The following is a 23,649-nucleotide window of genomic DNA, read 5'->3' on the forward strand; positions in this document are numbered from 1 at the left end:
TCTCAAGACTCCTAAAAGCCTTGGCTATATGAGTTTCTGCTGACTTTGGCCTTCAGGATATCTTTTTTTAATTGGCTTTCCTAGAAGGAAAGGAAACTGGAAGGGATGAAAAATACAAATTTTCTTTAACAGCATTTACCTTTCCTTTTGGGGGTGATAAGGCAGGGCTGACGCAAAAGCAGAGAAGGCTGGTGGGTTGAGACAAGGACCAGTATAGGAATGCCTCTTCTCAGCCTCTGCCCAAGACAGTTCATGGTGTTTGGTGGGTGGTTTTGTTTGGGTTGTTTTTTTTTTTTCTGTTTTTGAGACAATGAGCAGGAAAGTCAGAATATGCAGAACATGGCTTGAATTCTGGTGAATTGTGTTTTAGGTGTCAGGTGCTGGATGTATGCTGTTGAAAGTGGTGTTATACAAGTAAGTGACTAAATCTACTTTAATTGCTTTCATTAAAAAATGTTTTGAATCATAAATACTATAGGTTGCAAACAACATAAGACAAAGCAACTAGTACAGTAATAGATACACACCCACATTTATACTGTAAATCAAATATACACTGTTATAGAGTAGAAATCCATTATTTTTAGGAAAGTTAATAAGTATTTCCAAAGAGATGTTGCATTGCTGAGGCTATTCTAGGCTAATAGGAAGAGTATTTGAATTGTTCAGCAATAATCTCTTCAGTACTTGTGTCATGACAGCAGATTTCTGAAATGTTACTGAGCCAAAGTCACTCTTCATTCCCTTGATGAGTGACACAGTGAGTGAGAACAATTATCCCCAAATTTAGCTGTTCTTTTATTTTCAAACTTATGTATATTTCCCCAAATTATTAAATGAATGGCTTCTAAACAATCAAACTTCAGTCTTGCAAAACTGCTTGCATGCTCTTTAGTTCAGCCATGTTGCTCAGTATTTGTGGTGTGCAACGAACCTCCTGTGCCTATTGTTTTTGTTCCCAAAAAGGAATCTCCGAAGGCTTTGGCAGTCTTAAGCTCTGTTGAAGTCATTGGGCTCTGAAGATGCTCACAAATTTATTATGTTTTTGTTAAAAGTGTTAGAATTTTCAAAGGCCTACCCACCAAAGATTGCAAGTAACAGTAGCAAAACCTTTTCATTTTGTACAAACACTAGTGCGACTTGGAGACTATTCCATCCTCCAGATGTACATCTGTTTGAGCAAAGGGTTACCAGAAACAAGTAATAAGGATATTGAGACCATTGCTCAATAACCACAGCCATTATTTTGCAATATTTATTGAGCTCTGCGGGGTTTTTCCTTGGTTTTAGTAGCAATATTTTCAGTTGTGTCATATGGATTGTTTCATGTTATTAGAGCTGAATGCTGTTATCTGCCATTTCAGAATTGCTATAGATCTTGCAGCAATGCATTTGTATGCTGTAACCTATAGCAAAATGCCATGTAGTTTGAAGAGCAGCTTTACCCACCATGGGTGTCCTGGTATGTATCACTATCCAGGGAGTGTATCTGGGTGCCTTTCCTATTTAACCTGGTTGATTGAACATTATGCCTCCAGGTGCATTATTTTCAAAACTTATTCTTGAATAGTTAGGTGTAAACTGTCCCAAGAGAAGCACATACATAGTTGCCACTTAAACCAGTTTTGTAGAAATGACACATGGGGATTTTAAGATGACCTTCATATCTTTTATGAAAATTCAGCCTACATAGTGCTTTGAGACACAAGTACAATCAGATGCTTTTTCTTGTACAGCTAAAATATATGTATTTTTTTCAATAGATTTGCATATCTTTCCAGAAAGAACTACTCTTCTTAAGCAGCAGGTAAGGAAAAGAATATGGGTAAAATATTTGGGGAGGGATGGGAAAGGACATTTAATATATTTAATCTTATTATACATTTTTCTACATTAAAGTTAACAGGCTGCAAATATATTCTGCTACAAAGCTTTGTGTAAGAAATATCTCTATAAGAAAATACATCTCATTAAACATTTCCTGTAAATAAATTATCCCAAATAACTATGATTTGCAAGAGGAAAAGGGGGGGTAGGCCAATGATAAGAAGAGCTAAAGATGGTTAAGAGCCCATTTCTGCAACCCCCCTGCTCACGCTGGGTATCATTTTCTTTAATATGTAGTCACAATGAGAGCAATAGAGTTCCTCTGCTGAGCATGTGCTGTGTCAGTGTAAATAACACTTGCAAAATTGGGTCCTGTACTTTTTTAATATCTTGAAATTATGCTATTTCTGAGCCTTATTCCTGTTTCAGTTACACTGGGAAAACTCTGAAACAAGCAGAGTTGCAATGATAGGACTGCAAGATAAACTCTGAGACTATTAAAAAACAGAAGACCCTGTCTCTGAACAGTCCCTCTAGGTCAATAAAAACCAGCTCCAGTAGGGAAAGAGGCATGCGAAATACTCTTCTTATTTAGACTCTTATGAAAGATAAAGGCAATGTAGCTGAGGTCTGTGTTCTAATTAGGAAGTCTGAGTCAGGTGGTATAGCTAAGCTATAGCTTTAAAACAACCACTGGTGGAGACATGTCAGTGGAAAAAGGTGTCTTAGGTATGGCTGACATGGTCTTCAAAGTTAAACTACATACTAGTGTACCTGCATTGTTCGGAACTGACTAAACAGAAAAGTCCCTTGTGTTACAAAACATGAAAATGGGTAATTATAAATGGGTAATTACAATTTAGCAGTAGGTCAACTATAGAATCAGACTTCTTCAAAGAAATATCAGTCTCTTTACCAATGTCTATACAAAGGAATACTTGCAAATTAAGTAAAATGAAAAAAGTTTAAAAAGACCTGGGAGACAAGGCAAGGGATAGAGACTGTCTTTTTTTTAACCGGTACACAATGTAGAGTTGTCAGCTGTTTCCACAGTCCAGGTACTTCCATCATTCCTGGCAGAATAGTCTAGACTGAGAGGACATCAAGTTCAGGCTGAATACATGCTGGAGGCTGGTATGCTGTGACATCACATGATGTTTAACAAGTCATTTGTGGACATACCATCTTCTTACATCCTTTTATGCAGGAGAGGAGGTGCTCACAAGAGCCAACTCCTTTTTGTTTGCTGCCTCTAAGAAACAAATCCATTATACTTCTGCAGAGTGCCATCAGTAGCCCGTTGCTACTAATAAAATTATAAAAATTTGAGTTTGTAGCAGTATGCTCTAAACACCTCAACAAATGTCTACATCATCTGTTATAACACCAACAGTGACGCAACTTCATAGCTCTGCGTGTTTGGCACTTCAACACTCTGCTATTTCTTTTGGAAACGTCTATAATGCAAGTACGCTTAGGCAAAGAAAGTATATTTAGGACTAATGAGCAACTGCCTGTATATAATTCTGGATTCAGCATGCACATATTTGCTTCATCTGTTCAACCCAATGTATACTAGCAGTAAACTGAGGCAAATACAAGCGATTAAGAGCCATACTATGACACTGAACTACATAAAGCATTTCAATTTACCTATGTATAGGAAACAAAACCCTGTTTAAATGCCTCCTCTTAGAGAAACTGCTGATCTCTTGAAATAATTGTGAGATGGCAAGTTTTCACCTCTTTCATGAGGGCCTGCAAAACATAGCACTCTTGTCCTGCAGGAGTGCTTTCTTTGCTGAAGTGTCAGCCCTGAATGACAAGGGCGTGTGGACATTCACAGTAACTTTATTTTCATTTCTCACACCTGCAATGTGACCAATAATGTGTTGACAGATGAGTCTTCCTGGCATACACTGCTTCCTATGGGAGTACAATGCATACAATTTATTTAGCAGTCATTACGATGCTGGAAACCCACTGTAGCCCTAACACTGAACCCCTGAAACATCACAGGACGACACAGCAAGGTAAGTGACATTAATTTCCACTGTACTTGTTTGCATACTAGCATTTCCCACAACCTGTAGGTTATTTACAGAAGAGCTGCACAGTAGGAGAACTCCAGCTGCACTTGTGTTTACCACCAGCTCAAAAAGAAATGCATTTGGTGTGACTTCTACTCCTACCCTAACCATTACTTTAGCCATTCCGCTTTCATTTGCAGTCCTCATTTCCCACCATGCCGTAATGCATTAAATACATAAAGCCACAGTCACTTAATACTATCTTCCCAATCCTCATTCAGATTTTCTGGCACACATGAAGTCTTGATTTAGAAGAGGAGGTCGCATCTTTCCATACTTTGCAAGACAGCCCCTTGGCACAGTCACATCGTTGGAAAATCTCCAGTCCATGGGACCCTTTCTTGCGCTGTTTGGTGCACACCTCCCCCTGATGCAACACAGGCTTGCAAATTTTGGTCCAGAAATGGCGAGCACAGCAGTGTCCCTCAATACAGTCCGATGACCGTAGGCAGGGATCGCCTTCATGTCCTAAAGAGAGCAACCAAATGATTTTACCTCATGAGAAAACGTGAAAGTACAGATTCAGTGCAGACTGAGGCAAATGAAGATCAGAAAAAGGAGAGATGATATTTCCATCTGTGGCTATTTGAAGGATGTAAACACAAGGGAAGATATGAATTAGGAAGGTTCAGTGGGGTAATTAATGAGACCTGCCGTAAGACTTAGTAAGGAGAATTTCAGCTACAGGATTCTAAGCAGAATTACAAGTGCTCAATTACATGACTGTTACAAAAGGAGGATGTGTGCAATCTTGCACAACTGAAAGATGGATTGTCAGTTGACCTCTGATACAGAGAAGAACGCAGAAGAACGCAGATGCTATTTCAATCACAGGAACTGTTGGTTGACGTTACATCACTTTTTGAGTCGTGCCGTGAATTCTCACGATAGACTCACTCCCTGTGAAATTACTGCCTACTTCTGGTTTGTATTGCTGTATCATAACAGCAATAACATGATTCGTAACATGAAGGAACAAAGCAGCGCAGTGCAAACGTGATCCTACCTTTTATGTGTGACAGCTTGGAGCGAGGCCTCCCTAGGTTTTGCCATCCCAAATCCTTGCTAGCATAATGACCGTTCTTCTTGTTGCGTGGCCCTTCTAGAGCAGGGATGTGAGGTGTAAGAATGCTTTCAGTTACTGGTACGCAAATACCTGCGAGGAAAAGACAGTCAGTCAAAGATTTGAACAAGAGGAAAAGCAGCTGAGAGACATACACAGACCAGGATCAGGACCATGAAGGTGCTGGGGCTTGGCCTCAGTGATGCTCAGCTCTAATCACACCTCCGTCCCTGATCCTCAGCACCTAACTTCACCGCAGCTCTGCTTCGCTCGCTGTCAGATAGTCTCACTGTCACTCTGGCTTTACAGTCTGAGCACCTGGAGACTGCCTCGTAGACATCGCTCTCCAGTCTCCAGCAGAGAGTATGGGAATGCAAACAGTATGGTTATAACCCGCCCAGGGAGAGTAGATCAAGGATTCGTTAAGTCTCTTTTGCTTCCTTAAAAATATGGGTTCTGTGCAGTCTTCCAGTGAATCAAACCACATTGAACGTAGTGCTGTAATTTCAGGCAGCAGCATCATCATTTTTAGGTTTCCCCACCCCAAAATGGGAAAAAGTCTGGTAGTACACAAGCCTTAAACATAGAAATACTACTAAAGAATAGGAAGTGGAGTGCAATGAAGTAGAAAATGAAGTTGTCTGGGTTTAGAAAAAGGAGCACAGTCATCCCCCCCCCAAAAAAATACTGTTGCTGGGAACACCCATATATGCTATATGAAATAGATGCTATCAAAATGCTGATTTTATGGAGTAAAACCAAGAAATGGCTGATGTACCGTTGTTGCAGCGGTTCCCAGGGCAGCACATGCCATCTCTGTGGCAACGCTTCTTCTTCCTCCGGCACATCATGCATGCAGACGTTGCCTGATGAGGACTGTGACAGTATCGCCCAACTTCACATTCCTTATCATTGGTACAAGGATAGGCCTGGTGGGTAAAAGAAAGGTTTACAGTGAAGCACTGTTTTGTACATGGGGTGTATGCAGCCCATTTAAAAAAAAAAAAAAAACAGAAACCAAAAAAACCACCACCGAAACCCCCAAACTTAGAAACCGGCAGTTGAGACAGATACCATTCACTGGGGCCAGGAGACGCAGGTAGGGATGCTTCCCTGCAGTCATATAGCAATCTTTAAGCTCACACTGCTGGTGAAGACTTATCTGCTTAAAGAATCAGGGAGATACAACCAGCTCCCTGGTGGTTTCATCTTTTCTTGCCTCAAACATATGTTGGCACAAGAGAACTCATATTTTTGTGGGTTCAAGCCTCAGGGACAAGAGCTTAAAATTCCACAGTGAAGAATAAACAGAGCCATAAAACTCCTCTCAGTCAGCAAAAATCCTGAAACACACCCTGCAATAGGTAACATTTTCATTTAAAGTCCAAGGAGGCATTTTCCTTTGATAGCTGTCAAACATACTGATGGACAGTAAGTTCAGTGTTCTCACAGTGAACATCTACACATTAGTACAAGCTCCTTTGCAATTTCACCACTCCCCCAGTTGGACCACCCCACACCAGTTGGACTCCTTGGAAGTGAACAAACATCACTGGCCAAGCATTTCACTTTGATAACCTTTACTTCACTTACGGGCTTAGTATACTCCTTAAACTTGCCACCTGCTAAACAACACCCTATGATACGCAGCATGGAATATATTTTAGAGCACAAACTGTCTCGCACATGTAATTCCCTGCAAGCAGACACACACGTATACAATTCTGCTATATTCATCAAAACCAGCATTATCTTACAGGAAAACTGACTTTTTAGAAAACAGGGTGTGAAAGCACTGTATTCTCCCATAAAGAGAGAGAAAGACAAGTTTATTCCTACAAGAGGAAAAGATGCGATGCTTTAAGGAGACATAACAACACACACTGCCACATTCCAGGATCCTTTCTGCTGACTCCCACACAGCTACAACTATGCTCTCTGTCTGCATCTAATTTTACTGCCTATTAAATTAATCATAGATTTTTTTCGTTCCTCAAAATTATACTTGAGGAATTTGTTTACATAAAAAGATGAGAATAAATTTTGAGCACTTTCTGGAAAATGATGCTTACCCTTCCTCAACTAATTTTCTCCAGCATTTTAAATAAATAGAAGTATTGCTTTTACTGTTTTCAAAATTACTCTTGCAATTAATTATTCACCACAAACAAAAAGCCCAACTGACTAAGGCTGATTGATTACTTTTCTAATAATGTTCTAAATCAAGTCTTGATTATATTGTTCTCAGGAAAGAAAACCTTGGAGGCTGCTGAGAATTTGCCCTGAAAATTGTTCTTTTAGATGGAGAACTTCTTGTTTGTTTTTGTGCCATTCTGTTGAAAATTGCAGAAGAAACCAGAGGTCTGATAATAAAACCAAGCAAGTTTCTCTAGTGCCATTAGTGGGAGGGGGAACCATGCCATTTCCCATGTGATTTCATTAGTTGTTTTCTTTGTCAAAATTTACTTTACAGTACCAAAAGTGCTAGCTGGATATTTCCCAAGCGCTGCTGCCCCATTACTTCTGCCTTCTGAATATGTGTCTTTGAAGAATGATTCCAGAGCGCAGCTGTTTGGAGTAACCTGACGTATGTGTAAGTCCTTCTCCCTTAAGAACAAACATTTCCTCTTGAGTTCATCCTCAAGAGGATGAACAAAGAAGGCCAGATCTTTTATCTAGGAGTAGCAATAAGAGACAAATGCAAGCACTCACCTGTTTGGTACTCGTAAGGCATAAGTGGATTCTACCTATTCTAGCAAAGCAGAACTAAAGTGCTTTCCCCTCAATCTCATCACTCCTTTCCCTCATTTTTCCAGCAAGAAATCATTAACACTGACTTACAATTTATGATATAGTTACCATAAAAGTAAGGCTTCCCTGACTTAAACGAGACCTTACTAAACTAAGGATCTTACAATGCAGAAAAGCCATTTTATATAGAACTGTGCATGGTTATACTGAGTTTCGAAAATACTAACACCGCTAGCTGGGGGAAATGCAAATACAAACCAGATGAACTAGCTAAAACCTGGAGATGAAGGCATTTTAGACCCTTGTCTGTCATCAGGACCTTCATAACTGCATCTTTTTTCCAATATGGGCATGTGGTATACACCTGCAACTTGTCAGCAAGAAGCGTACTTGCAGTTTTCTTTTGGTTCCTCAAATAGCTTTTAAAAAAAGAGTTCCCTGATCCTGAATGGTGTTAATGAATGCTCTCGCATACCATATCTAGCAGTCTGTTTTACTTTTGGCTTTTAGGCTGAGTGACATGTAAAAGATATTTTAAGATATGCATCTAATTGCCAACTCTCAGCTGTCTTTAAGAATGGCGAAAGTAACAAAAGACAATTTTGACATTAAAAATTTCCAGGGAAAGTGACGTAACTCAGCCTTTAGTCCCACTCTAGAGCCCCATCCTAAATAAAGATGACACTTTTGAAATGAAAAAATAAGCCAAAACATTCACTCACCTAAGGCAAATGACTGCAGCACATCAAAAAATGGGTTTGTGTTACATGTAGCTCAGACAGCAACTGGCAAATCCATTCAAAACCCCAAAAGGCCAGCTACCAGCCAGCTATATGAAAAACCTTCTTGCAGATGCCTGATGCCATCGATTGCCTTGATCTTTCTTCCAAAACCACCATCCATTTGATATCCTAGCTATCAATCACAGGGAGCTTGAAACAAAAATGCCTACATAGCCTTGTGTCTGTCCATTTGATATCCTAGTTATCAATCACAGGGAGCTTGAAAAAAAATGCCTACATAGCCTTGTGTCTGTCTCTTAGTCACTAGACATTCATTGGAATAACTCCTGCTCCCAGCAAAGTAATTTGTATCGCTGCACAGCATTCAGTATTAAAACACAAAAATGAAACAAAATAATATAGTGTGTACATAGCCTTGGCTAACAGGGGGGAAAATGTGTTCATAATTGTCCCATCGTTGGCAGTAGCTGAGCCAATCTATGTATAAATATGTATATATTTTCAAAAATATAGGATAAAGAAAACATACTTGTAAAAACGTACATGCTAACAATTGTCTATGCATGAGTCAAGGTTTTCAGAATCTCCTACACCACAGTGCCTGACACACAGTCTTTATGTTTAGAGAACTGCAGAGAACATTTCCTATATACACAATGCAAAGACACAAATCAATCCCAGATGGAGAGGGAAAAAGCAAGCTGTAAACCAGCTCTACTTCCCTAGCAATGATAACTAATTCTACAAGGCACATCATCCCTTCACATTCTTCGGCTATACATATCATTTTCTGGTCGTAAATCTCTATCCACTAAACACAGCTTTGATATTATGGGAAACCAGATGAAACCGAGATAAAATATGTAGCACTCCCTGAAGCTGCATTTAAACAATCTTATTTAATTTTTTTAGCCCAGATTACAGGCCATCAAGTCACCCATAGCATGACATAAACTAGATTTGCCTGTGATAATGAGCTGCATTTTCAGAATGTGTTGTCTGATTAAGAGCATTGCTTGCTGAGATGTTTTCTCCTCAGTCATTCCAATTACTTTTGTATCCTTGTATAAAAGATACTGTTGAATGCATGTCCAAAAATGTACAGCAAAGATGTACTGGATTTTTTGCAATGTTGGAGGATTCAGGCTAGGTATTTAAATGGGTGCTGCTCATGCTGTGCCAGGATGTCCCCTGCATCAGTCCACCAAGACTAACCTTTGCCAGCCAGGTCATAGCAACATGTAACTGTTAAACTTTTCTTTTTGAGAGGGAGAGAATATGAATCTCCATTGCTACCCTTCCTGAATCTATATTCTAAATGCCAAGAGTGCATGATAGAAATACTAAGGAAAATGATGCAGATGATAGAGGAGAAAAGTTGGGGGGAGGGGGGGGTGTGTATAGTTGAACAAGTCCTTCCAGGAGTACTACTGAGGCTCTTCCTTTTGTATTAACTTCACAGTGAAGCTGAGGAAGGGACTGACTATCTAACTTTTATGACTAAGTGGCTAATGCCATTCCCTTGATTTGAGGAGCGTGCAGGAGTGAAGTTTATTTCTACCTTTGTCTTCCCCTTTTGGCAGAGGAGATCTAACTTAGCAACTTTTCCCAGTGCAATAAGGTTTTCTTGATATTTTTGCTGGAGTCATTTACTGTCCCGCATATTTTATATGGTCATCCTGAACCACAGAGTTTCACTGCAAGCTGGAGCAATACTAAGTGGTGGGACCGTTGTGCTATGGAGTCGGACAGTCCAAGACTCTCTGTCTGGCACTATAAATGTAATGGCGAAGCACTCCAGTGGGAAAGTAAGACAGACACTGTAATGTGCTGAAGGGTGAGTGAGTAGTCTGATGGCAGACACACTTTATTGAGCTTTGGGAGATAAGGGTTTGAATTTCAGCATGGCCTCCAGCACATACTTGAAGACAATATTCCCGGCCAGTGTCTTAGTCACCAGGCTCTCATTTGCTCATATTATGATGCCTCATTTGTTTTTATGCTGAAGCTACTCCACGCTGTACTGGCTAACTATGTCAGAGAAAGGCAGGAAGAGCCACTGGCATTTTTACCTAGGCTGTGTCATCACTTATCCAGCACAAGCAGTCCTACACACTGCTGGCTTCAGACCCACCCTCAACGCCGAGAGGAGCTGTGCCTAAATAAGTGATTGGGCGGAACAGATATCAGTAGTGACTCCCCCAGAAGCAGTTAACTTTTTTTTTTTTTTTTAAACACATCATAAAGTCCAAGTGCAGAGTCAGTCCTGGCAGCAGATCATGGCTACAACCACTCCCAGCAGAAGAAACAGCATGGAAGTTATTCATGACCCTTTTGCTGTGGATGCTGAGCAGCACTCAAGAAGAGAACTAAAGTCTCATGTACCACATAAATGACACTATCACTGTGGTTACTGTACTGGACACTCAGCCAGCTTCTGTCTCATACAAACAACCCATGATGGTACTGGGGACTGAGCTGAAGAACAGGAGGAAAGCCACAGCCACTTGTACAGCCAGAAAGTAAGAGCACTGTAGAGCTACCAGGTCAATCCTTCATCACTCACTCTCACCTGGCAAAGAGGCAGTAGCTACTGCAAAGGTGAGGCAAGTGGCTTAAGAAAATGGACACATACATTATCCCAGGAATGGTCTTGCTTCCTAGGTACCAGTGTGTTAGAAATCAAATTTAGGATACTACTCAGTGTCTTGTACATACAGAACCCCTAGTTATTAATGCCCTATGCAAATACCTGTGCCACTAGGTTATGCTATCACATCCAGCAGAAATGTCTTTTTCTGCTGTCAAAAGACTTTTATATCATGCCTGTATAATCTTTTATACTCACACCATGCCTATGAGACAGCTTACCACAAATGAATTGGTACTGCAACTCAGTCTATTACTCACTTGTTACTTAAGGAAAAAAGGTTATTTTCTCTATTTCAATTAATTATACTTTTATAAATTTTAAAATAATGGCTGTAAAGGAGGTGGAAGTTGACCTCTTTACAGCCAGTGTGCTAACTAGATGATCAAAACTGGCCTGAACTACAGACAAGAGGACAGAGTTTCCACCCTCACATAAGAGATGAACAACAGAGCTTGTTTGCCCTTTAGTCTCGGGACTGCGCATATTGCTTAATATTCCACAGCCACCAGGCACGATGAAGCAACCAACTGGCTCAATCATGGTGAGAGCCTCTCCTTCCTGTCCTGCTTTGGACATGACAGAACTATCTTTCTGAGCAAGGACTTGGTCCCTATAGAGCAAACATATGAAATAGCCACAGGGGTGCCAGGTCTGCTTTTGCTTCTCTCTCTCTCTTTGAAGAACTAGTTAATCTAAAGTAAAAGCATGCCCATAAATTAGGAAATGCAAACATATGCTTTAACCAAATAGCCTGCTGTCAAGACTAATTATAAAGAATGCAAGTCATTGTTTGGCTCCCTGGTTGGGCCTGATTCTGAGTTGGGATCTCAAATTAGCAGATCAACATTGGTGGGAGAGTTGCACGCAACACGTGGCCTGCAGAGCTAGATGAATACATCACACATGGGATTTGTCCCACTTGCCTCTTTGGAGATAGAATGAAGACCCTCTCTACGAAAGTCAAGGAGAAGACCTAACACGATCTCACAGGACACAAACCTTTCTAACAATGGAAATAAGAGTTCTCCTTTCAGAACCACATAAATGTGATAAATCAAAATGGAGGGGGGAAGGTGGGAAGTCAAAGCTTTTTAAGAAACAAACAAACAAACCAAACAAACTGCCAACTCTTCGTGGGTTGTTTTTTGCCCTGCAAGGCAATTAAACTACTTTCTGACAGCTTCTCAAGTGTATTCACACCAATCCATGTCTAACTGACAAACTTCAGCCTAGCTTTCTCCTAGCTGCTAAACAAACATGTACATTAAGATGTGGATGGGAAACGACCATCATTTACTACTATTTTGTTTTTAATCCCAAATGAGAAAAGACTTTATCAGCAGCCATCTGGAGCAATGCAGTTTTCCCACAGCACTGCTGATGTTGCTTTTTTCTATTCTTAGCTCAACACAAGCATAGATGATAGCAAGGGATCTGACTGTGCACAAGCAGAAAGCCATGGTTAATTTATCCCACGGAGGAAATCATGCTGTGCTCTCAGACAGCTCCAGACATGGATCCTGTCTCGGACTGATCTCACCAGAAACTCTCAACTCTCAGTGACTGCTGTGGCACAGACGACTCCTGAAAGCAAAACTCACGGTAGTTGCAATGAAACAGATTTACTCTGTTCAGTTGCCATGACAAGTTTAACGATCCAATTTTTCTCACCGAGCCTCCTTCTTGTTAAAATAATCTCTGACCCACTTCTCTGCCAGACCCAGAGAGAAAAGCAGCATCATTCACCTCTATATTAAGGACAGGCACTTTCTTCTAGCAATAACTTATTTTTAACTCTTCAATTTAAAAGAACACTGCTGTTCACGAGGTCTGATTCACAGAGTGCTACATCGTGGATACGTAGTATACTGCAACCTCCAAAGATCATTCCTTCAAGCTGTGTGGCTAATGGCCCCAGAAGCCTGCATTATTAAGTCAATAAATATTCACATTTCAAAATAATACTCAATCCACTGCTAGACCACCAGGGGAAGAACATTTCTAAAACGTGCAGTAGTCCAGCTCTCATGATTTGCTAGAGCCAAAGAAAACTCAGATCTTAACAACCAAAAACCAAACCTCACTGATGTCCCTCCGAACCGACAAGGCTGCAGGACTCATGTGGGTCCTGACTCAGGCTTTCCTCACCCCAACAAAAATGTCATGGAAAACAACTTCCCATTCTGCAAGCGGTAGGCAGTTGTGCGGGGCGTTGTGCTTAGGGGGAACGTGTAGCTGCACCTGGCGGAAAGAGAGTCAAACACCTTAAAATAAACACAGGAGCCGTGTTGCCCTGTTGCACGCAGAGCTAGCCAGCGTGAGTGGTGCCTCTCCCAGAAAACCTCCAAAGACTTTTCCCGTATGAAATCTCACTCATACTGGGACCCTATGTGATCTCCTGGCCCACGTGGTGGATTTCAACGAGCATTTTAGGTCTACAGCAGAGCCTGTTATTCAACAGCTTACAGTTAACACCTTTTCTTACAGACCTACCTACATTTTGTGTCCTACTGGGAGGAGGTAGTGTCTGTTTAAAGCTGGCCGTGGCTACAGGAGGACCTACAGAGAAGGTAATCTGAAAGACTGCAAGTAAGTAGATCAATTAAATTCCTGGGTAGATACTATTATCTGAATTAAATTTGCCTTAATTTAGTGCATTTTACATGCATTATGAAGTATAAACTCAAAGGTTTAAGGCACTTAAAAGTGATCCACCTTACAAGTTTATTCAACTTGATTCACCTTCAGTTCCTCATCTAGGTAAAACCTGGAATGAGTTATATTTCCAAATGACTTAAAGGGAAGCACACTATGCCCAAAATATGCACAGATGTATGTTGTTTATACCACAGAACAGCATAAAACTGTCACCAAGATGCAGCATATACGTTGTAGTTCCCAAGGCAGCACAGCTATGGGTCTTCCTGTTCTATCACACCTCTAAGGCAAATTATCAATCTTAGGCCCATATTGGTGTCACTCTGCTGAATCATGCCATTTCAAAGGAGGCATACCATGTTTCCTGCCCTACACACGCTGCGCATACACAGGTGCTCAAGTTTCCCCTCTCTACCTCGTATCGTGACCATGGGATTACATAGCAGTGCTTCCTTCTCAACATTTGGAGAGACCATGAGCCTCCTACACTGCTTGATTTTGAAGGAGGCTTCCTGCTCCATAGAACCGGTACCTTCCAGAAGACATGATTAAAGAAGGTTTGAATGTTTGGGGAACCGTCAGTTTGACCCCAAATTTTATGGGCTTTGTCTCAATGTGTATGATTCATATTGTCTGGTGAACTACCAGCAGCAGCATTACAACAGAGAGCATCAAAACAATGTTAGGTAACAACTGAAGTCAACAATTAGTACTAAATCAATGTGACAGGAAGCCTCTAGGTCTTGATTTTATGTAATTTTTGAATGCATCACCAAAGACTGCTTGAAGAATAAAGGTTTGTTAACACGCCCTTTGTTCTATGTCCAGCCTTTTCAGCAGACTGCTCTTGCCCTTTTATCTCTGCCTTTTCCCCACCCCTTTTCTGATGGTTTAGCTTTTTAGTTTTGTCTCTAATTGGCTATTTATCATCTGTTCCAGAGTAAGATTCTTCTGGCTTTTTGATCAACATGTTTACTGTGATGGATGAACAGTGGGTTGCCAAAACCAGTTTTCCCTCTGGATCTATTAGCTCTAGAAGTATGGAGGTTTTTATTAATCTAAGAATACTATCCAGATGGAAACAGCTAGCAGATACTATGGCTCACAAAGCAGCAAGCATTAAACCACAGGTAGATACTCAGATATTGTGGTTGGGAGTAGAATAACACTGCTGGGAACTGGCAGTGAGTTATTGTTCTAACACCTGGGTCTGAGCATCCCCAAATCATGACGCACTTTCAAGGTGGAGCTTTTATTGGGAACCATCTCTGCAAGCATGTATTCACAGCAAGAAAAATGAGATGACAGCTTTAACTTCTGTAGTATAGCTACTAAGGACATAAACATTCGCAAAATCTAGAAAAAGCATGGGGGAAACCCTTTCTTATTGAAGTCAGTGCAAAAACTCCCTTTGTCTGCTACAGCGCCTGGAGACAGAATGCTTCCAGGTTATAAACATTTGTGCAGCGTCTGCAGTCCTCACCCTGGGAATGACTCTTAGATATTCCTTGCAGAATACAAAGCATTTAAGACACTAGTTTTCAAAATGAAGTTTCTCTGGCCCTCATGTTTAAAAGGACAGCCCTGAAAACATGAGTTCGTGTCAGCTGGAGAGACAGCCAGATGCCGTATGTCTGAGAAGGATGAACCACAGTCTCCAACTCAGCAGACTGCTGACTGCAATCTGACATTGTTACTGAATGTCAGCATTATTGTTTGTCTCCCTGATGGTCATTTATGTAAGAACACCTGGCTCATATGCCTCTTTCAATCCCCAGTTCTTTCTCGATGCATCAGAAACCACCACTGTCATCTGATATTCAAAACACCTTCCCTCTTTTCCTGCTCTACATGAGCCCCTCTGCAACATGATGGCTGTGACTGATCCATTGCGAGGGGAACTGAGAGGGACCAAGTCCTTTGAACTCCAAAGCACCTACAGAGAATTGAAATCAGACATCAAAAATCACTCAGCCCAGCTTTAATATCAGAACAAACAAACAACACGGGGGCACTCGCACCAGCTCCCACTCTCCAGTCTCATGCACCACAGGGAATTCAGAGACGTGGCCACAGAAGTTTTAAGTACGGGGGGGTGGGGTGGTGATATTTCTTCAGTTCTTACATTTGGTCTGCATGAGCGAGACTGAGAAACAGGACGGGTCAATAATGCAACTTGGGGCTTTCCCCTTCATAACAACAGGAAGAATTACAATACGAGTGCACGGGTCCTCATCCTGGCTCATTCTAGGAGCAGTTATGCTTGTACAAGGAGCCAGCAGTGCTCATGCAGTGGGACTACCTGCAAAAGAGCAGCTCTCCTGGGACAGGGCTTGGTCACAGCCAACCTCTGTGAAGTGGTTAGACTCATATTGCTGTTCAGCTGACTCCTCAGTAAAAGGAAAAATTATAATACTAGGCTATTAAGGCAAATTATCACCCCACTCAAAGGAGGCCAAAGATGGCAGAAAAGGAAAGGACCCCTAACAGCATCATTAAAAAAATCATTGTACTCTTATTATACGATTAAGTTAGAGCTGCCTACCCAACTTCAGCCTGTGGTAAATAACATAGCAATCAAGGTTTCAACACTATTTACTCTTTTTTCCTTTTTCTTTTAAAATGCTCCTGGTTAATTTTGCACAAACAAGACAACAGGAACAACACAGCAAGGCAAGAATAACTTGTGAGTAAAACCAGATGAACACGAACATATTTACATAGTGTAATGACTTCACTATTAATTCAAACAAACCCAGGCCCCAATTCTCAGAAGAGCGAGCTGAGCACATGCAGTCCAGGAGGCAAGAACAGGGTGGCTTCAGAGTACATTTATGTCTGCAGCCCCTGAGTTAGTAGGGGCTGCTCTTAGTTTCAGTCTGCAATAGCCACTGAGGGACCACCTTTCATTCCAGACATTGTACTCCAATGACACCCTCTTCTCAATCTTGTGGGCCCCTTTCCATTTTCAAGCAAGACTTCCTTCAGTGCTAGGCACCACAACACAGAAGAGAAAGGACAACAGGATTTCCAAAAATACCTAATTCATAGAAAAAACATCTAGTATCACAGAAACAAGAGAAAAAAGAGGGGGGGGGGGGAGGGGGCGGAATTCAGACTCTGGTCCACTACCTACAGGGGACAGTCATTTCTTGATAAAGGTACCAAAAAAAAAAAAGAAAGGTCCAGAGAAACAGGAATAATCCTATGCAATTTCTGAATCAAGCCAAAATGGACATTGTCCTATTCTAGTCGTCGTCAGCATGCAATTTCCTAGGATTCTGGCATTTAACATTGAATTAACCATAAATCTGTTCTCCACCCTCTAAATAAGCTGTTCTGCAGCTGAGACTTGTATTTATCCTCTTCCCTGCTAGGTTTTACTGTATCTTCTGAACTTATGTTTTCAAGCACTCTCTTCTTATCTGAAAATAATATTCTTTATGTGGAGTTACGGAATCTCTTCTTTGTTCCTAGATGTCTTGGATGTTGATCAACAAAAAGTCATTAAAAAATTTAATCCTCTATACTTGGCACTACATCAGTCTGAGAGCAGTTTCTTTGTAACAGCCTTTGGAATAAATATCCATTAAAGATTTTTTTTCCTTATATGGGTCACCCACACTTTATAGTGGGTGGCCCTTTCGTTTATCCCGTTACTATATTTCCACTTCTAAAGCTAAGCCAGATGCAGCAACCTGATATTACTTTTTAGTTCACGCAACTTTATTGTAATGAAAACTTCCGTGTATATCTGATACTTGTTAGGAAAGCCAAAGAAACAGGAACCATGGTAATATTGCACCACCTTCTTGACAACTTTTATTCTGCATGAGTTGGATTCTCCAGGGTACTGCATGCTTCGTTAGCAAGCATTTTTCGCATAGTCAACCCATATTTGAACTCCTGTTGTTGGTATTATTTGCATTATAACCATGCCCAGAGGCAGGGTCTAGGTGCTATACTTTCGTATAATTCTGCACGATCAGTTCTTTAACTGCTAGATAGTCTACATAAGCAAGACCAAACAAGGGCAGAAAAGATTTTAAGGGTTTTGGTTGGTTGGGTTTGTTTGCCTTTTTTTTTTTCTTTCTTCTTTCTTTTTTCTTTTAAACAGACGGACCCAAGGTAGTGGAGATTAAATGGCTTGGCTATGCCAAGGCCACATCAGAAGTCCACAGTACACAACTAGTTTTCTTCAAACCCCATCCACTTAACTGTATGATTCTTTCCTTCTTCTGAACTCGTACTCTTCCTTTCAGGTGTGCTAAATATAAGTGAGTGTGTCTTTAACAATTATCTCCTCTATACATGGCTACAAACACAAATCAAGGTGGCCACATTTACCAGCCAAGTATGAAAAAATGTAATCCTACTTTCTCGTCATACCCACGGAAGCATATTTTACATAAATAAATCGATTGCCTAAAGCATATTTTACAGATGAACTTACTCTGTCTATTTAATGACTCCCAAACAATTCTTAGAGCATGGATATGTGCAGAGCTTTCCTTAAACTCCACGCTGAAACCAATCATTGACCATGGCTATGTGATTATGGCAAAGGAACATTCCCTTCCTTACCTTTTTGGTAGAGTGTTTGCTGGAAGATGTAAAGGAGGTGTGATTTATTGCTTTCCCTGTACGTCACATGCCATTCTGGGGGCGGGGGAAAGGAAGTTTTAATTAGCAGATAAAAATATTTATAACTAAGTCTTGGGTAGTTCAACTAGCAGCAGTGGAATTATTCAAATGCTTGATGTTATTTATATGTTTATGCTTGTGAGAATATAAGCATATTTGTAATAGCTTACTGTACACAAAGCATGAGTCACCTCTTAGGCAACAATTATTTTCCTAGCTACTTCGCAAGGAGGCAGAAAAGCAGACTAGACTGACATGAATGAAAAGTGCTTCATCACAGAAAAGTAATGAAGTAACACTAGATGGCTTTCCTCGGTCATGAGAAGGGTATTTCCCAAGTCAACCAATTCCTTTTCATTTTCCCGCTCTTCAAATTCTCCAGGAGACAGGACTGCACAGGATACTGTGCACTTGAGCGAGACAGCACATTTCCCTGGCAAGGTGCCCTTTGCACCATGTCTTTAGCACTGTGCTCTGAAGAGCACTCGGGCTTGGGGATTTCTCCCCGCCCTGCACTGAACCAACAGTGCCGGTGGTGGTTACACACCTACTCTGCTGAAGGAGCTGCGAAAACCCCTAGGCAGCTCTTTGCGTATCCAAGTGTCTAAATTCACCTGAGCGTTTGCACGTTTTCTGACAACACGCAGAAAAAAGGCGGAAAATGCACCCTTTCCCACAAACCGCTCAGTCGCAGAACAGGCACAGTTCCCATTGGCTTCAGAAGTTTCTCCCAAGTAGGAAAATCACCCCACAAAGTAACAAAGTATCACTGTTAAAATGTTAGAGCCTCTCCTGAATTTGGTGCGTTTTCCTTGAAACCAATTCAAAGGATCCTATGGGAGAGGAGCAAATGGCACTTTGCACCCTAAGAGGATCTCTCAAAACTGAGGCACTGGGACATGCAGCCTTGCAGCTACTTGCTGCCTCGTTAATTCAGGAACTTGGCTTCCTGGGAGTCATGCAGAATGGTCACCAGAGTGCGGTGGAGAGGGGCTAAACATCAGGTTTTGCCATCATTTCCTAAGCCAGTCTCTTGCCGGCCTTCCTACATGCACAGGAAGGGAAGAGAGGAGAGAGCACAAGCCCTCTGGTAGTGCTTTGCTGCTACGACTTCGCATTTTGACCCCTGCCCAGACGAGCACGAGTAGAAATGCCCCCTCCCTGGAAACGCTGAAATGCCATTTTCATTGCTCTTTGTTTTCCCTGGTATCAGTGGCACAGAAGCTATCAGCTTCTACCGCAGCCTGCTTTACAGGTGCTGATACTCCGCATGCTGAGTGTGGATGCAAAGGCTAAAGGAAGGAGGAATGCCTCCCTCCACCCCCAATGCCTGCAGGGGAAGGAAGAGCTGCTACTGAGTCCCAGTTCCCACTGTGGGAAGCTGCTGCTCTGAACACCCCCATAAAGCCCGCTCCAAAGCCGGGAGTCTCCGAGGCCATGCTAGAGTTACGCTGTTACAAATTAATATATTTTTTTTGACATATGTAGGCATGGTGCACAGCAAACACTGGTATTCCTGAAAACCCATACTTGGTCCCTTTGGTGGTGCACTGTTCTCATCTTAATCAACAGAACCTCATTTAAACATGACACTTCAGGACTTGGCCCAAAGGCAAGACAGTGCTCTACCTTACAGGGTTAGCAATTAGGATATATACTGTAAAGAGGTAAGCTTTGTCACTAAAGGAAAAACATACATTTTCATCAGTATAATTAAAATGATCAGTCAAAACTCTTGGTTTGAGAGTATCAGGCTATCTTGAGCTGCAAAAATAGGGCATATGAATTACTTAATACTTAGCTTAAGTTTTAGATAGCACATAGTGTACTTACAAAGATTTAATCTAATTTAGGTACCTTTATCCAGGTTTATTCAACAGAAGAGATTTTTTTCTCAATTAAACCAATGCAATCATGCTGAAGCCTACAGGCTAAATGTGTAAAAGAGCATTGGGACCACTGATATCAGTGTAGATACTGAGAGAAGTCCCTCAGTAAGCTGTATCATACAAGTACTGCTCATCAGTTAGGCCTCTGTATACTTCAGAATATTACTTGAACATGCAAATACAACTACATTGCTATTTTGACATTTTTCTATAGAGCTTTCTGAGAGAACATAATCACTCTGCTCCAAAACATCCCTCTCCAAATCTTTTCTCATTTTTCCTCATCTTGTATTGACAAGATTTACCATGCTTGATCACGAGATCTGGAAAAATAAAGACGCACGTGCTAATGCAGTTAGCCCATTTTTCTTTAAAGAGAGGACAAAGTCTGTCTACGTACGCACCTTTGCTATCGTTGACCTCACTATTTCTGTCCCGTATTTTTAAGTCCTTGTTATAAAACCCAGTGAAGGGAAATCGAAGGCACTGACAAATATCAGCATTGGCAGCAGTGTAACAATTTGTCACACCAAGAAAACCCAGCTGTTTGTAGAGTGATGGCCAGTAGGGACTGCATGCTAGGAGCAAAATACAAATCCCTGGATCCTCCCCAGCACCTCTTCCAGCTATTTATACAAACCTTTGCCGACCTTCTTCCATCATTTCTTTCCAGTGTCAGCTTCTTTATACTCATGACTAAGCCACAGTTGTTTACCATACACCAAAAAATTCAAGTTAATTATCTTGAAGTCTTCAAGTCAAAGTACATCTGGTTTCGAAATGAGTCTGTCTTAGGCCTGTCTTTCAACACACACACATCCGAATGGAAAAACGCCTGCGTGTTACAGATTTGCTGAGGGACGTGCAGTAGTACCCTTATCATTCCTATCGAGTGTAGCTCAAGAAAGACTTTTGAAAAGTTCAAAAGAAAAGCAGCAAACCGTTGTTTTAATGAGAATCCATTAGGCAGAACTCTGTTCATGACTCTCCTGGATCATTGTTTTCATTAGCAAGCTACATGAATAACAGCAAAACTATTTGTACAGGGCTCGTTGCTCGGGTGCAGGCTCCCTCTCTGCCAGAGTGCTGCCTTTTAGATGTTCGATCCAGCACTGCTGTTATCTGCTCTGTGAGAAAAAAATCGATGCAAACGAATGGAAATTTTGTGCCTGGCCAACAAAGGGGCTTTCCCGGCCAAAATCAGAACAAAGTTTTTAATTTATTTGGGAAATCAAAAGGCTAAAAAGGCATGATCTTGCAATCTCTCCTTAATGCGAGTAGTCCTTGCTGTGATATATAATCCCCTGGTGTTGCTGTGCTTCACAATGGATTTACTCATTAAAGACTTAGCACATGAGTAAACATTTGAAGAGCAGGTCATCAATACATGACAGCATAAAAATATGATGCAATGTAAATTATGTGTTAGTTGGAAGCATTCACTTTGAGTTATTTTAGAGCAACTTGGACAAACTCTTGAAAAGAGGCATACAGACAGTCTGGTTTGTTCACAGAAAAGCTAAGACTGTGTGTGTCAATTTTTCTGAAACACCACATCCACTCATCTATGCACAGAGTAATGTCATGGTCTGACAATGTCCTGTACATCTGAAATGAAACTCTTTCAAAGCTTAAATAATCTGCTTTTGTAGACTAACCAAGTCTATAAATATTTAAGTCATTAGACACATTCGCAAATCTAAAAATACTTTAAAAACCATTACTGCATTCAGAAAAAGCAGTTGTAGAGCACTCCATAAATCTACTTTTTCTGCTTCCTCTGAGCAAAACCTGTTCCAATTTCGGAGTTAACACTCCAGTTCAATACTACAGAACAAATACATGTGAGAGAATAAACCAGATTACTTTTTGATCCTAAGCCTTTATCCAGCGGTAATTAAGGCTAAGACAGCGCTTACATTTAGGCTGCTCTGTACAGCCATCAAACCTACTCTAGAAAATGACCTAAGTATCTACAAAGTGTCCAGTACATGCATGGCCCCATCGATTCTGATGGAATTAGTGATTGAAGGTTTTGCCCCAAATGAGGGAATACACGAGCTCTGTACTTTGAATATCAGGCTGCTTCTGGCGAAACAGAAAAGACCCACAGGTTTGTAGGCAAGCCCCAGCTGAGAAGGGTGGTGGATCTCTACCATCTACTGTCAGCTCTAACTTCAGTGCACAGTGTTGCTCCTCCACAGGTCCCTGCTGGATGCCTTCCCACTGATCACACCGGAAGTCTGGACTACAAACCTTTTAGTTCTCCAGATTCTACTTAAGTTTTGTCCAAAAAAAAAAGAGGCCTAAAATCACTGGTAAAACTTTTCCCATTGTTTGGGAGGAGTTAAACTTATCTCCTTGTCCCCAGCAAGGTGTCTGGCACTAAGGGAGCTCTGGAGCTGCTCCAGAGCAGGGTGCCAGGGCACAAGGCTACAGGCGTGGGGCTTGCACTGGCAGGTGGCACCTCCCGAGCACGCATGCAGCAAACACACACTGCTAATAACACTTCATTTCCCCAAAAGTGCGCAGCTGTGGGTAAAGTACAGTGACCCTTCCTCTGCTGCCTTTCAATTAACTGCTGAATCTCATTTTCCAGATTCAGGAACTAACACACTTCAGAAAACACACATGATTTCAAAAAAACCACCACTTTTTACCGAAGAGTTTGCAAGAAGCACTACTACTGAAAGGCTACCAACAGCCTGATGTGGACTCTCGGAGGAGAATCACCAAGCAGCACAAGCAGGAAAATTTGGGAAAAAAAAAAAAAAAAAGTGCTTTTTTATAACAGCCTTGGGAATAACATATTGGCAAAAGGAAAAAGCTTAGCACAAAAAGTGCTAAGAAGCAGATTTGGGTACCATTTAGAGACTGGTCTGCATCCATAACTGGGACTAGTGACTACCATGAGCCAGGCTATCACAGATTCTATATGAATTCTACCATGTTCAGCATTTCAAGAGGACACATACGTATGCTTTCATGCTTGAAAAATGTACTGCCTACCCATACCACATGCACATGCTAAAACCTATACAGAGATGCATTGATGATTTCATTTTTAAAATTCCTTCACTTATCTAGATATATGTCACATGAATGTACAGCAGAAATATGACATGGGACCATGCTGGCACGTGGCAAATGATAACAGAATATAACAAACTACATCATTTGCAAGTATTGTTATAACAATGTTATATATAATTTTTTTCTACTGCGAGGCAGCAGAGGAACCTCAGACACTGACAAGACCTGCATTGTTCTAAGTGAAGTAGAAATAGGAATTCCAGTGTAAATGCCAGAAGGGTTCAAATCTAGCTCTGTA

General features: G+C 41.2%; 1 protein-coding gene across 2 annotated transcripts in view; it reads right to left on the bottom strand.

The window, feature by feature from the left end:
* Positions 1–530: 530 nt before the first annotated feature.
* DKK2 (dickkopf Wnt signaling pathway inhibitor 2) overlaps positions 531–23,649 on the bottom strand; it is a 45,862-nt gene continuing 22,743 nt past the window's right edge. For both annotated transcript variants that reach the window (XM_075500691.1, XM_075500693.1), the window contains 3 exons: positions 5,759–5,909; positions 4,924–5,073; positions 531–4,385 (listed from right to left, as the gene is read on the bottom strand). In XM_075500691.1, the coding sequence (XP_075356806.1) occupies positions 4,135–4,385; positions 4,924–5,073; positions 5,759–5,909 (552 nt within the window). In that variant the 3' untranslated portion in view covers positions 531–4,134. The remainder of the gene's footprint in view (positions 4,386–4,923; positions 5,074–5,758; positions 5,910–23,649) is intronic.

The sequence above is a fragment of the Mycteria americana genome, chromosome 4, assembly GCF_035582795.1.
Source record: "Mycteria americana isolate JAX WOST 10 ecotype Jacksonville Zoo and Gardens chromosome 4, USCA_MyAme_1.0, whole genome shotgun sequence".
In the NCBI taxonomy this organism is placed as follows: Eukaryota; Metazoa; Chordata; class Aves; order Ciconiiformes; family Ciconiidae; genus Mycteria; species Mycteria americana.